Source organism: Carassius auratus, chromosome 11, assembly GCF_003368295.1.
Source record: "Carassius auratus strain Wakin chromosome 11, ASM336829v1, whole genome shotgun sequence".
In the NCBI taxonomy this organism is placed as follows: Eukaryota; Metazoa; Chordata; class Actinopteri; order Cypriniformes; family Cyprinidae; genus Carassius; species Carassius auratus.
Genome location: NC_039253.1, coordinates 18,181,686 through 18,197,590, shown reverse-complemented (window position 1 = coordinate 18,197,590; position 15,905 = coordinate 18,181,686). Strand labels below are relative to the sequence as shown.

At 38.2% G+C, this 15,905-nt stretch overlaps 2 protein-coding genes across 2 annotated transcripts; one reads left to right on the top strand and one right to left on the bottom strand.

Annotated features, from left to right (window-relative positions):
* Nucleotides 1–2,347: 2,347 nt before the first annotated feature.
* Nucleotides 2,348–12,013, top strand: LOC113111276 (origin recognition complex subunit 2-like). Its single transcript, XM_026275886.1, has 16 exons — nt 2,348–2,628; nt 3,217–3,375; nt 3,479–3,565; nt 3,649–3,741; nt 3,830–3,861; nt 3,947–4,004; nt 5,838–6,019; nt 8,141–8,239; nt 8,315–8,424; nt 8,508–8,640; nt 8,823–8,919; nt 8,985–9,131; nt 9,214–9,385; nt 11,337–11,398; nt 11,480–11,598; nt 11,692–12,013. The coding sequence occupies exons 1-16, from the start codon at nt 2,550–2,552 to the stop codon at nt 11,773–11,775; spliced, it is 1,713 nt and encodes a 570-aa protein (XP_026131671.1). The 5' UTR covers nt 2,348–2,549; the 3' UTR covers nt 11,776–12,013.
* Nucleotides 12,014–12,167: 154 nt separating this feature from the next.
* Nucleotides 12,168–15,645, bottom strand: LOC113111293 (protein C21orf2-like). Its single transcript, XM_026275914.1, has 7 exons — nt 15,443–15,645; nt 15,253–15,271; nt 14,802–14,848; nt 14,510–14,739; nt 13,199–13,346; nt 13,026–13,122; nt 12,168–12,762 (listed from the first exon to the last, which is right to left on the bottom strand). The coding sequence occupies exons 1-7, from the start codon at nt 15,517–15,519 to the stop codon at nt 12,622–12,624; spliced, it is 759 nt and encodes a 252-aa protein (XP_026131699.1). The 5' UTR covers nt 15,520–15,645; the 3' UTR covers nt 12,168–12,621.
* Nucleotides 15,646–15,905: the final 260 nt, after the last annotated feature.

The following is a 15,905-nucleotide window of genomic DNA, read 5'->3' as shown; positions in this document are numbered from 1 at the left end:
GAAGCCCCGATCAAAAGATTCGCGAAACGCGCTTCGGAGTCTCGATCTGAATCAAATGTTTTGCCGACTCGCTCCGAAGCCCCGATCAAATGTTTTGCGCACTCGCTCCGAAGCCCCTATCAAATGATTCGTGACACGCGCTTCGGAGTCTCGATCTGAATCAAATGTTTTGCCGACTCGCTCCGAAGCCCCGATCAAAAAATTTGCGACACGCGCTTCGGAGTCCCGATCTGAATCAAATGTTTTGCCGACTCGCTCCGAAGCCCCGATCAAAAAATTCGCGAAACGCGCTTCGGAGTCTCGATCTGAATCAAATGTTTTGCGCACTTGCTCCGAAGCCCCGATCAAAAGATTCGCGAAACGCGCTTCGGAGTCTCGATCTGAATCAAATGTTTTGCGCACTCGCTCCGAAGCCCCGATCAAATGATTCGCGAAACGCGCTTCGGAGTCTCGATCTGAATCAAATGTTTTGCGCACTCGCTCCGAAGCCCCGATCAAAAGATTCGCGAAACGCGCTTCGGAGTCCCGATCTGAATCAAATGTTTTGCGCACTCGCTCCGAAGCCCCGATCAAAAGATTCGCGAAACGCGCTTCGGAGTCTCGATCTGAATCAAATGTTTTGCGCACTCGCTCCGAAGCCCCGATCAAAAGATTCGCGAAACGCGCTTCGGAGTCTCGATCTGAATCAAATGTTTTGCGCACTCGCTCCGAAGCCCCGATCAAAAGATTCGCGAAACGCGCTTCGGAGTCCCGATCTGAATCAAATGTTTTGCCGACTCGCTCCAAGATCTTTCATTTCATAGTTTTCCCACCGACGAAAATAAAAAAAGCATTGAAATTGGGCGGCGAGAGGAGGAGGCGATAATTACTGTGAGGAAAGGTACTTTAGTGTGTGCTAAGCCCTTCACGGAGGAAGAGGTCCATGTTTAACAGGAGTACGGTCGTCGGTCGATCTCGCACCGTGGGCTGTGCCTTCCAGGTTTGCGTGGAAAAGTTGCGGAGAGGTTAAATCACGCGTCAAAACGGGATGTTTGTGGTGCAGAGCAGTAAATGTGGAGATGTGCAGGAGCACGATTACAACAGCCGTCCAGTCCCAGGTGAGTGTCATGTGTTAACTAAAGCAATAATATTATAAAATTAAACTTGTTGTAAATATGTTGGTATGGTATGTTATGTGATATGTTGCTAGATTTTCAAATAACTGTAATATGAATTCCCAGTTATGAGTGTAATATATGTATGTGTATATATATAAATACACACACGTTTAAATTTAAATATTTACATGTGTATTTATACATATTTATGTGATTTTATAGTATATGTATTTATATGTATATTTCTTAAATAACTAATATGTATATCTCGATTGGACAGTCTGATAATTACCTTCATAACTTACACAAGCTGAAACAATAGTACTATGAGAACATGAACTGATTCACAGAGTCTTAACCCCTGATGGTGACCTGCAGCTGAACAGAATGAAACTGCTTCCTGTTGAAATAACATTGGGCTTCACTTGCTGGAGGTGCAGTTTGTATGTGACAGCCATCTATTGTGTCAGCTACCAGAAGAAAAGCTGCTTCCACTGCCTCCAGGTCTTCTGTGGTGGAGAAGGCAATCTGCCTCCTCAAAATCCCCTATATGTGTGTATATTGTATATTGTGTATGTGTATATTGTCTATAATGTATATATGTATATATTGTGGTGTGTGTGTTTTTCTGTGTATATTTCTATCATGCATTTGTGTAATTATGTGTATATATGTGTGTGTATTTGTCTAAGCATTCATTCAAGTTTATTAATTGATTTTTGTTTATTGTAATTTTATTTGTATTTATTTATTACAATAAATTACTTTATATCCTTACATAAAATCAGGCTGTGATTCTATTCACAGATTTAGCTGCTGTTATTCTGAGGTAGAAAATTAAAAGCTAAATTTATTTTAGTAAAGGATTTACAAGCTGTCAACGAAGGCATGATCTGCGAACAGTTGATCGATGTCTGCTTTGAATTGTTAATTCAAACGACGTAAAAACGCAGACTAATAAAGCGGTAAGAAAAACGAAAAACATCACCGATGTTCGCTCAGTAGAGTGGGCTCTTTAAATTTACGCGCTGTTGTGACGACGTATGTCACGTGACAATGTCAACATGGCGGATGTAGTACGTCCGAATTCCATTCATACTACCCACATTCATACTATATAAAACGTACTTTTCTAACGGTCGAGTTATACGTTCAAATACAAATGCAGTACCCAGTACGCAGCATGCGATTTCGGACGCAGCTCTAGGTTTTTTTTTTTTTTTTTTTTAAAGAGCTTGATTCTGATTGGCCAGAGCGACTCACGTGACCATCCTCTATCACACGTGGGTTAGAATCTTTCCTGTGGCGCGGAATCGACAGGAGTTCTCTCTCAGGATTTCAACAGATCGATTTGAGCAAGATGACGTTTTATTATCAAAACAAATATTAGTAAACGTGTATGTGGGACAGATATTACAGTTTGAAGTCGGAGTTTAGCGCGTGAGTCGCAGGATGACGCAGAAACAGCCGTTAGAGCTCCGCTTCGTGGCCGATGAAGATGTTTTGGATCATATTGTAGAGAAACAGCAAGGTAAAAGCGTTTAATCTTCAGTTTTAGATAAAAAAAAAGGCGTCATAAGATCGCTGTTTGTGTGGTTTAACAAAACTTTAAAGGCACTTTTTAACTTTTCTTTTACTTCCAATCTATAAATCACTGTATAACCAGTAATTTATCTAATACTGTAGTACTAGTAAAGTTACTATGACGTCACGGTTAGTTACGTTTTCTATATTATATATATTTATTGACTTCTTTATTATATATAATATATTATACTTTACATATTATTTATGTTTTTTGTTGTGAATATTTATATTTATTTTCATTTATGTACTTTTTGATATATTTAGTTTACTAAAATATTATGCTTAATGTTCATTTTGTTTTATCTATAATATAAAAAAATATTTTATGATATATTTTTTTTGTTCCTTATGTATTTGTTGATTATATTTATTTCTTTTCATGTGTTTACTTATTTATTGATTGATTTTAGTTAGTTTATTGATGTATGTTATACTTCATATCTTATTTATTGATGTGTTTTTTTAGTTTGAGATATATTATGCTTTATTTGTGTTTTTATGAGTACTAATAAAAGCGATGTTTTGCATCTAGATGTAAGATCAGCTGATGGACCTGTGCAGACGCTGGTGACCCTGAGAACCCCGCAGAAGTCCAGAAGATCTGAGACGAGAGAGGATGAGGATGAGGATGAGGATGAAGAGATGCTGAGTGAGCAGAACTATGTGGATGCTCTGTGCACCGGATCACAAGGTGATCATTAACAGCACTAGATACTGACAGATAATGCTCAGTTTTCACAGTATAGTGATCGATCAGTGTGGATCTATCTTCTCATTGGCTGTTTATTTCCCAGATGAGTCTGAAAATGGCACAGTCACTGCGGGATCATCTGTCTTCTCCTTTCAGACCATCAAACGGGGCAATAAAATGGCTCAAATGGGTGAATATATATATTTGCCAGCTGTTTCATAGGCTGTCATGTATTTCTGAGTGTGTTGACCGTGATGTGGTGTGTTTGTGTAGCGTCTGAATGGGCTCAAACACCTGGGAAGAGCGTGACCTTCTGCACATCAGACACAAACGAGGAGTCGTCCAGCCCGACACGCACCGCTAAAAGTCTGTCCTGATCCTGCGCTTCGTTTTCTTCTCTCGTTATAAGTTTAAAATCTGACTGACTCTGAGTTTCTCTGTTTATCCACCACAGAATCAGCCAATCAGAACAAAACCCCTCAGAAGGTGAACTCATGTGGTTCTGTGACAAACATTATATGTGTTCACATGTGGTTGTGTTTTACTTGCTTATATATTTCTGTTTAATCAGGGAAAAAAGGTGCAGTTCATCTCCACCACACCACACCGACTGCGCAAGAGACTGACAGGTTCGTTTGTTTCTTTTGTTTTTAACAACTTGAAGACAATACAATGACAGTAACACACAAGTAGAGCAACAAACAAAAAAAGAAAAAAGAATTGAATGACTATATATATATATATATATATATATATATATATATATATATATATATATATATATATATATATATATATATATATATATATATATATATTTAAATAGATAAGTACTAACAAAAAATAACAGATTTGTAAAATATGCAAATAAAGTTAAGTTAAATTCTAGAATAAATGCACATAAATTACATAAACATTATTAATTTACAAATAAGTTTTATACTTAACAAATAATTTGTGTAATTATTATATTACAACAAATTATAAATTTATCAATATTAAAATAAAGAAATATTTAAATTAAACAACATTAATTTTGTTTCCATAAATTGTAAATTATAGCTTAATAGGCAAATAAAGATAAACTACATTTAGGCTTGCAAATAAAAGTATTATAACTACTATCAAATTATTATTAATATTCTATTAATATTAATCCAAAAAAAAATTGAATTATGAAATTAGAAAAAAGTAAAGCATAATATAATAAAATAAATACTAACACAATTTTGAAAAAGTATAACTAAATAATAGGCAAATAAAGTTTACTTTAAATTACAGGATGGATGCAGATAAATTACCTAAAATTATGCATTAAGTTTAAAGCAAATTACTCTTATTAACAAATTGTTATTTGTATAATTATCACATCATAATAAGTTCTTAATATTAATGAATAAAAGGTTATTATATTTATTACAATTGAAAGAAAACAATGAAACAATTTATATAAACAAAAGTTTTTTTACATTTATTTAACGTCATATTTTCTCTACCTTTTAAATTCTTCTAACAACTAGTAATGTTTCTAATATACATATATAATTGGTTAAAACAACAGTTTAAACTAAACATTGCATGAAATTCGTAAATATATTTTACTACTATACATTATTTTAATACATTTTCTATACATTTATTTTAATTTCTGTGAAAGACGATATTAAACAGAATATTTCTTTAGAATAGCATGCACTTTCATTCCCAATAAGACCAGTAATATGAATTTGGAAATTAAATCGAGCTAATCTGATGTCATGAGTATAAAAGTATGTCTGCAGTGCATGAATTACGGATTTGTTTGTAAATGTGTGTATTTCCTGTAGTGCTGTCCTATAATAGTTGAGTCAAACAAAACTGTATTAGTCGCTTAGTCGCAGAAAAAATAAGTAAAATTCTGTTAATACAGATAAAAATAATAAATCTTTCAAATCTGTATAGACTCTACGTTTATTTCTTTGCGTTCACAATTAACAACAAAACGTTGTGCTTTTGTAAAATAAAGCAAACGGGATGCACTTTCTGCTGTCTCTGTGAACCTGTGTTTGAAACTCCGAAATGTATACTTGCCTTACAGACATGAAAAATATATCTATAGTAAGCTCTCAAAGCACTTTACATTGTGAGGTGATATCTCCTCATCCACTAGCAGTCACTAGTTTACCTATAAGTTATTAAAATGTTAATGCAGCCTCCTTACTGTTTTTCCGACACATTTATAATCATAAGCCTACTTCTGCTGTCAGAAGCTTTATGCATGCGCTTGATGTAAGCAATATAATTCTCATTATTATGATTTAAACTGTTCGTTTGATTGCAAATTTAATAATAAACAAAGGGTTAAAATGAACGACTACTAGTCGACCAGAAAAATCTTTAGGGTATAATTTCCTGTTTCTCGTCATCCGTGGCTCTCACAGGTTTCTGTTTATTAACATGTTGTTGTTGTTATTTTCATGCAGCTCCGAACTTGCGTTCAGACAGCGAGAGCGATTTCTCCCCCTCGAACTCTGATGACGATGATGACGATGCTGAAGAACACGAGGGGAAGAGGGACGTACAGACCAAAACACCCAGCAAAAAAAACACGTCGGCGGCTGCACTCTATAAGACGCCCAGTAAAAAGGGCAAGAAAGCAGCAGAGGTGAGAACCGTCTGGATGAGTTTGGATGAGGGTCCAGATGAGCCTGAAACCAGAGCAGGAAGAGTTTATGACTAATAAAACAAAACATGTTTCTTGCACTTAAAATACCTTTGCAACCACCCTCAATACCCTAGCAACCTGTAAGACAGTAATTAATATAAGTTAATGTAGCTACTATAATGTAACTATAAAGATCACAATAAATATAATAAATGTAATGATAACAAAAGCTGTAATGATAAATGAAATGTATAGAATTATAACTATTATAATAACAGTTACTATAATGACAAATTTAAGAATTACCATCATAAACATAGCTATAATGAAAAATGTATCAAAAGCTGTAATGTAACTATTTTGACAATTTTAGTGAAAACTATCATAAACTGACTAATTTAATTTTAACTGACAAATGTAGCTAGAATAAAAATGTAACAACAACTATTGTAAACGTAGCTATAATTATTAATTTAACAATAAAATAACTATAATGACAACTTGAAAGACAACTCCTAAACGGAACTGCAATGAAAAATTTAATGATAACTATGATAAATGTAGCTATAAGGACAATTTTAACGATAACTTAGATAAACGTTAATATAATGTCAATTGTTACAATAACTATGATAAATGTAGCCATAATGACAATTTTAATGATAACTATGACAAATGTAGCTATAATGACAATTTTAACGATATCTATGATAAACTTAGTCATAATGAGTTTTAACAATAACTATGATAAACGTAACTAATGGCAGTTTCCACAATAACTATGATAAATGTAACTATAATTAAAATTTTATTAAATAACTATGATAAATGTAACTATAATTAAAATTTTAGCAAAAACTATGATAAATGTAACTATAATTACAATTCTATTAAATAACTACGATAAACATAACTATAATGGCAATTTTAACGATATCAATGATAAACTCAGTCATAATGAGTTTTAACGATAACTATAATAAACAACTATAATTGAAATTGTAATAAATAACTATGATAAAAGTAATTATAATTAAAATTTTAATAAATAACTGATAAACTTAACTATAATGGCAATTTTAACAATAACTATGACAAATGTAGCTATAATCACAATTTGAACTATATGATAAACTTAGTCATAATGAGTTTTAACAATAACTATGATAAATGTAACTATAATTAAAATTGTATTAAATAACTATGATAAACGTAACTATAATGTCAATTTTAACAATAACTGATAAATGTAATTATAATTAAAATTTTATTAAATAACTATGATAAACGTACCGTATTTTTCGGACTATAAGTTGCACCTGAGTATAAGTCGCATCAGTCCAAAAATAAGTCATGATGAGGGAAAAAAAACATATATAAGTCGCACTGGACTATAAGTCGCATTTATTTAGAACCAAGAACCAAGAGAAAACATTACCGTCTGGAGCCGCGAGAGGGCGCTCTATGTTTTCAGGGTTAGACTACAGGAGACTAGAGCGCCCCTTCGTGGCTGTAGACATTAATGTCTTATATTGGTTCATTTCTCTTGGTTCATGTCAAATTAATTTTGATAAATAAGTCGCACCTGACTATAAGTCGCAGGACCAGCAAAACTATGAAAAAAAGTGCGACTTAAAGTCTGGAAAATACGGTAATCACAATTTGAACTATATCTATGATAAATGTTACTATAATGACAATTTTAACAATGATAACTATGATAAATGTTGATAAACATAATGATTATGATGTCTATGTTCCGTTCTGTTTCTGAGCACATCCACACAAATCCTCTCGAGTAACAGTGCAAGTTCTTTTCACGCTTTTAAAAACATTAATACAATCTAATCAATTTAAATAAATCAAGCACGTACTATTTTGCAAAACCACATTACATTATTTTACTGATTTGCATGTAACATTGGGCTTTTATGGAGGAGTGACAGTGCACTGATAGAAAGGGAATGTAATGGAGCGCAATAATCATTTTATCTCAATTATTGTATTTTCATAATCATTAGAGGCAGAAATCGATTACCTTACATTGACAGCAGCACGTTGCGCATTTCCGTTGTTTTCAGAAAATATCAAGTCTCTTGTTGTGTGGTTGTTCTCCTGCAGTCTGATCTGGTGGAGCAGTATTTTGAAGCTCACAGCAGCTCTAAGGTTCTCACGTCCGACCGGACGCTCCAGAAGCTCCAGACGCCCAAACTGGACCGGGTCAGTGATCTTCATCGGTCTGTGATTGTGGGATCTGTGTCAGATCTGACGGAGGTGCTCACTTGTGTCTTACAGGAAACTCTGCTCAGCCTCTTGAATAAAAACCAGCCACGCTTCTCAGAGGAAATTAAACAGCTCAATGCAAAACACGAGAAGAACTTCAACCAGTGGATGCTGCAGCTGCAGTTGAGTGTGTGTGTGTGTGTGTGTGTGTGTGAGGATGATGATGATGCACGTATTCATCTTGTGTTTCTCATTGATATTTCAGCATGGGCTTTAACATCTTGATCTACGGTTTGGGCTCCAAGAAGCTCTTGCTGGAGAAGTTCCGCACATCTATGCTGTTTGATTACGATCATGTGGTGGTCAACGGCTTCTTCCCCAGTATGACCCTCAAATCGGTTCGTCCCTCACACACTCATGAGACCGCTGTCATCGTGGATGACTTTATTATGCAACAACCTTCATGCTTCTTTTTTCATACAGTGAAAACATCATGTGACAAACAAAACTCATTTAGCTGATAGCGTTCTTTGATGACAGCTTTGACTGACGTGGTCTGAATGCTGCTGTAATCACACAGATCCTTAATTCTCTCACATGTGACGTGTTCGGACACGAGGGAACTTTCCGTAATCCTGCAGACCAGATCGACTTCATCATCCGGACTCTCAGAGAAGGTAAGGCTGACGTGTGACGTCTCTGATCGTCTGCAGTGGCTGTAAGCAGCATGTTTGTCTTCCAGACCCGAGCAATCACGTCTTCCTGGTCATCAATAACATCGACGGGCCCATGCTGCGGGGCGACAGGAACCAGCAGGCACTGGGGCAGCTGGCGGCGCTTCCCAACATGCACCTGCTGGCCTCCATCGACCACATCAACGCTCCACTCAGTCAGTATCACGCTTCAGCTTTAGGTGATGCTGCTCACTGCTGTTGTGGGCTGGTAATGATCTCCTGTCTGTGTTTGCTCAGTCTGGGATCAAGCTAAGATGAGCATGTTTAACTGGCTGTGGTACGAGACCACCACCTACCTGCAGTACACTGAAGAGACGTCATACGAGAACTCACTGCTGGTGCAGCAGACCGGAGCACTGGCCCTCAGCTCCCTCACACACGTGCTGCGCAGCCTCACGCCCAACGCCAGGTGACACACACACACTCACACACACGGAGAAACACACTCACACGCACTCGCACACACTCTCGCACACACTCTAGCACTCGCACACACTCACACACACTCGCACACACTCTTGCACTCGCACACACTCACACACACTCTCGCACACACTCTCGCACACACTCTTGCACTCTCACACACACTCTCGCACACTCTTGCACACACTCACGCACACTCTTGCACACACTCACACACACTCTTGCACTCGCACACACTCACACACACACTCTTGCACTCGCACACACTCACACACACTCTTGCACTCGCACACACTCACACACACTCTCGCACACACTCTAGAACTCGCACACACTCTAGCACTCGCACACACTCACACTCTCTCACACACACACACTCGCACACACTCTTACACTCGCACACACTCTTGCACTCGCACACACTCTTGCACTCGCACACACTCTAGCACTCGCACACACTCACACTCTCTCACACACACACACTCGCACACACTCACACACTCTTGCACTCGCACACACTCTTACACTCGCACACACTCTTGCACTCGCACACACTCTTGCACTCGCACACACTCTAGCACTCGCACACACTCTAGCACTCGCACACACTCTAGCACTCGCACACACTCTTGCACTCAAACACACTCACACACACACTCGCACACACTATTGCACTCGCACACACTCTTGAACTCGCACACACTCTTGCACTCACACACACTCGCACACACTCTTGCACTCGCACACACTCTTACACTCGCACACACTCTTGCACTCGCACACACTCTAGCACTCGCACACACTCTTGAACTCGCACACACTCTTGCACTCACACACACTCTTGCACTCGCACACACACTCACACACTCTCGCACACACTCTTGCACTCGCACACACTCACACACACTCTTGCACTCGCGCACACTCTCGCACACACTCACACACACTCTCGCACACACTCTTGCACTCGCACACACTCTAGCACTCGCACACACTCACACTCTCTCACACACACACACTCGCACACACTCACACTCTCTCACACACACACACTCGCACACACTCTTGCACTCGCACACACTCTTACACTCGCACACACTCTTGCACTCGCACACACTCTTGCACTCGCACACACTCTTGCACTCGCACACACTCTAGCACTCGCACACACTCTAGCACTCGCACACACTCTTGCACTCAAACACACTCACACACACTCTCGCGCACACACTCGCACACACTATTGCACTCGCACACACTCTTACACTCGCACACACTCTTGCACTCGCACACACTCTTGCACTCGCACACACTCTAGCACTCGCACACACTCTAGCACTCGCACACACTCTTGCACTCACACACACTCTTGCACTCAAACACACTCACACACACTCTCGCGCACACACTCGCACACACTATTGCACTCGCACACACTCTTGAACTCGCACACACTCTTGCACTCACACACACTCGCACACACTCTTGCACTCGCACACACTCTTACACTCGCACACACTCTTGCACTCGCACACACTCTTGCACTCGCACACACTCTAGCACTCGCACACACTCTTGAACTCGCACACACTCTTGCACTCACACACACTCACACACACTCTTGCACTCGCACACACACTCACACACTCTCGCACACACTCTTGCACTCGCACACACTCACACGCACACTCTCGCACACACTCACACACACTCTCGCACACACTCTTGCACTCTCACACACACTCTCGCACACTCTTGCACTCACACACACACATTCTCTCTCTCTCTCTCACACACACACACACACACACACACACACCACTGACACACACTCACTCACACACACACACACACACACACACACACACACACATGTAAAAACAAATGCATGTAGAGACACTATTATCAGTGTGTGTGTGTGTGTGTGTGTTTTTCAGGGGGATCTTCAGATTACTGGCAGAGTTTCAGCTGGAGAACAAGGACAATCCTGCATACACAGGTCAGACATGCACCGCTGCCCCTCAGTGCATTGAGTCACGCCTCTGCGTATTAAACCGGCGGATTGTTGTTGTTCGTTCAGGATTGTCTTTCCAGGATTTCTACCAGCGCTGTCGCGAGTCGTTCCTGGTGAACAGTGACATCACGCTTCGCACGCAGCTCACCGAGTTCAGAGACCACAAACTCATCCGCAACAAGAAGGTCAGAATCACTGCGATCTAATGATATCACTATCTCACGATAACATGATATCGTTCTGAAGTGATGACTTACGCAGTGTTGTTTGTGTGTCAGGGCGCAGATGGAGTGGAGTATCTGCTGATTCCGGTGGATAACGGCACTCTGACTGACTTCCTGGAGAAAAACGATGTGGAGTGAAACCAGGAAAACCTCAATGTGTTTAGCTGAATAGCACTTAATCTTTCTGATAAACAACTTGCCAACATTGTATCATAAATGATATGATACAGAAGGAAACGTGGGGAGTTTGACTAAACAGAGATTAAAGGGTTAAAGGTCTCTTAAAGCAACAGTTCACCCAAAAATGAAGTCATGCTGAAAGATCAGGATGAGTTTGTTTCTTCATCAGGTTTGGAGAAATGTAGCACTGCATCAGAGTCTCATCAATGGATGCTCTGCAGTGAATGGGTGCCGTCAGAATGAGAGTCTGATAAAAACATCACAATAATCCACAGCACTCCAGTCCATCAGTGAACATCTGGAGAAGACAAAAGATGAAACGGCTTATTGTGATGTTTTTATCAGCTCTCATTCTGACGGCACCCATTCACTGCAGAGACACTGATGCAATGCTACATTTCACCTGATGAAGAAACAAACTCATCCTGATCATGTAGCATGTTGTCATTTTCGGGTGAACTGTTTCTTTAAGTCCAGTCTCTGCAGCTCACTCGTGTACAGTATTCTGTAAAGTTTTCTAGGATCATGATGTGAACACAATAAATATATTCTTATGCATCCAAGTTTATTTACATAGAAAAATACATTCTCATATATTATCTCAAAACACACCAAAACATAGTTACACTTCATTTAGATCATAACAAAGCGGAACATTAAGAAAACGTCTTAATCTGAACATAAGAAAGGCATCTTGGTAACGATCACGAGCGAGGCGTTTAGCGTGACGATCAATGACAGATTCAGTGTTTTAATGTTATATCCAGGACAGAGCTCACTGTTTCCAGTGTTTTCCGCCGGTGTTCATGAGCAGATGGGAGACTTCTCTCGCTCTCTCCGGCGACTGCGTGATCGGAGTTTGCTCTCGGTGACCGACTGAACGATCTTCAGCTCCTCCACGTCCAGATCCTTCATCAGGAGGAGAACGGCCTCCAGCGTGTGACTCTATAAACCAGACGGGTTATAAACACCACATTATTAAACAGTAGAAAATCTGTCAATTATTCTGATTTCTGAAGATCATGTGACACTGAAGACTGGAGGAATGATGCTGAAAATACAGCGGAGCATCACAGAAATACAGTACACTTTAACACAGATTCACACAGAAAACATCGGTTTTAGATAGTAAAAATATTATATAATTTTACTGCACTTCGGATCAAATAAATGTTTGACTGGTCGTGTTCATGTCTGCTCGCTCGTACCTTCCTCTTCGGCGTGTCTCCGGTCTCTCGAGGGGACGTCAGCGAGGGGAACTTGTCTCGAGGGAGCAGCTTCATCCCCAGCTGAGCTCGAATCTTACTGCATGAACACGAACACGAGCGTGAGTTGAGTTCAGATCCACAGATCACACAGCAGACAGTCAGTCAGGTCTTACTTGGTTTCCTCCATGCTGTAGTTCAGAGGATCCGCCTCCGAGTCGGCTTCTGTGAGCCCATTGGTTGAGCTGGTGGGGGCGGGGCCTGGAGGTGAAACAAGCTCCTCCCCTTCCTTCAATGCTTGGATTAGCTCCTCCTCCGTAACCACTGACAGAACACACACATGAATATTCTTATCTTAAAGCTTCTCATAAGGTTATGTTTGACAGCATATTAAAAGTTTAAAATATAGAAGTTGAATGCTGATATGCTGATGGTGTTTGAAAGATTTATTTCATTATATATGTATATTTTATACAGTAGTCAGCATTTGAAGTGGATCAAAACCTTTCATAAAAGTTCTCATAAAACCAAAATGCATTCTTGTCTTAAGACAACTTTGATGAACTTTTTAGATCCACTTCAAATGTAGATTAGTGTGTGTATATATATATATATATATATATATAACAAGTATATACATAATTTATCATTTTAAAAACAGCTACAGATTAATGAACTGACACTTTGCAAAAACAATTGTCAGTACATGTATATTATCAATAACTTTTTTTCTATTTTATTTTGTTATTTGAAACTAAATAAACGTTAACTGAAAATAAATTATAAAAAAAGAATCAAATTTTTGTTTAAAAAACTAAACTAAAACATTTATAGAAACTATATGAACATTAAAAAAAACATACTAAAATTTAAACATGAAAATTAAAGTTAAAAAAAAAATATTCAAAAAGTAAAATGGCACTGATATATGTTATAAAATAAAATAATATTTTATAAAAAATATATGTGACCTTGAAGCACAAAACCAGTGATAAGGATCCATTTTTAGAAATTGAGATTTATACATCTTCTGAAAGCTGAATAAATGATCTCTCCAGTGATGTGTGGTTTGTTCGAAGGACAATATCTGTCTGAGATACAACTATTAGAAAATCTGGAATCTGAGGGAGCAAAAAAATCTAAATATTGAGAAAATCATCTTTAAAGTTGTTCAGATGAAGTTCTTAGCAATGCATATTACTAATCAAACATGAAGTTCTGATATATTTACAGTAGGAAGTTTACTAAATATCTTCATGGAACATAATCTTTACTTAATATCCTAATGATTTTTGGCATAAAAGAGAAATGTATAATTGTGACCCATACAATGTATTGTTGTCTATTTCTACAAATATACATCTGTGACACTGATGACTGCTTCTGTGCTGCGGGACACACACACACACACATATATATAATGATATGATTATGCATTATTTGAGATGTGTGCGAGTGATCATATTCCTGCAGCTGATGGTCAGTACCCTGGTTGTCTAGTTTGTGCAGGCCGGGCAGGTTTCTGAGGACGGTCATGCGGTATCTGTGTGGGTCAGCGTCGCAGCAGGGGTTCTCCGCGAGCCACAGCACCTTCAGACGGCTCAGCTGCTGCAGATGCTTCAGCTCCGACAGACTGCAGATGTTATTGCGTCTCAGATAGAGCTCGCTGAGCTGCTGACACGACGAGAGGTGCTCCAGAGAACAGATCTGATTCGCACTGAACACAGAGTTATTACAGGCATGTTATCACAGATTACTGACAGAGAGATCAACACTAACCTCAGCGTGAGAACCTCAATATTAGGAATCTCCACGAATATAGAGATCTGGGAAAAAAGATGATGAAATAGGTCAGTTTGTGCAATGAATCTAGAATTAAAAAAGTTTGCTTTTTTATTCAAATTACAAAAAAAAAAAAAAAAACTTTTTGGAGATGCACCTATGTGAGTGTGTATGTTATATTAGACCTAAAGTACTAAAAATCCATAATTTAAATATACTACAACTAAACAATAAAACGAATAGAAACTATATGGATACAATTGACTAAAAATAAAAAAAGTGATTTTGTACTAAATTTGAAAGTAGAAACGAGTTGAAATTAGAAAAGTCAAATTAGAAAATATAGAAACTTAAAATATTAATCAAAACTATAAAACTATTAATGATATATATATATATATATATATATATATATATATATATATAAAGATAAAGATTGAAAACTCACATCTGTCAGATTGCAGCCCCTGAAACACAAATAAATGATTTAGAGAATACAGTTATTCAGCAAATATCATCTATTAAATCCAGACTCCAAATATCAAACTACACACGAACCCAAAAAGACTGAATAAATGAATAATCCTTTATCAATAATTAAACATTTGCATGCTAACAGCTAACAGCAGAAAACACACCAGCAGTTCAGCTTCTTCACGCTTTCCAGGTCCGAGGCTTTAGCTCGAGCTAGGACGAGTTTACGCGTTAACTTCATGATGATTAATCTTAAGATTTCGATTGAAATGCGTCGATCTCGAGCTCAAACGCGTTCAGTGATCAACAACATCCCTGCGCTGCTGTGCGTCACTCACTGCGCACGCGCCTCTCTGCGTCTCCATGACGACAGCGCGTCACAACATCCGCTCAGTTCACAGCGTCAGCAGCAGAGGGCGACAAAACAACAGACATACGGTATACATCTCTCAACAGCAATAGAACAAAAATTAAAAGTGTATGTGTATGGCTAAAATAAAGAAATAACTAAATAATAAAAATATATATGCCAGGAATAAATTTTAACCAAATAATGTGGCATAGTGCTTTTTCTTTTTGCAAAGTGGTACCATATTGTTTAATTTATTTTATAAAATCTTCACAATT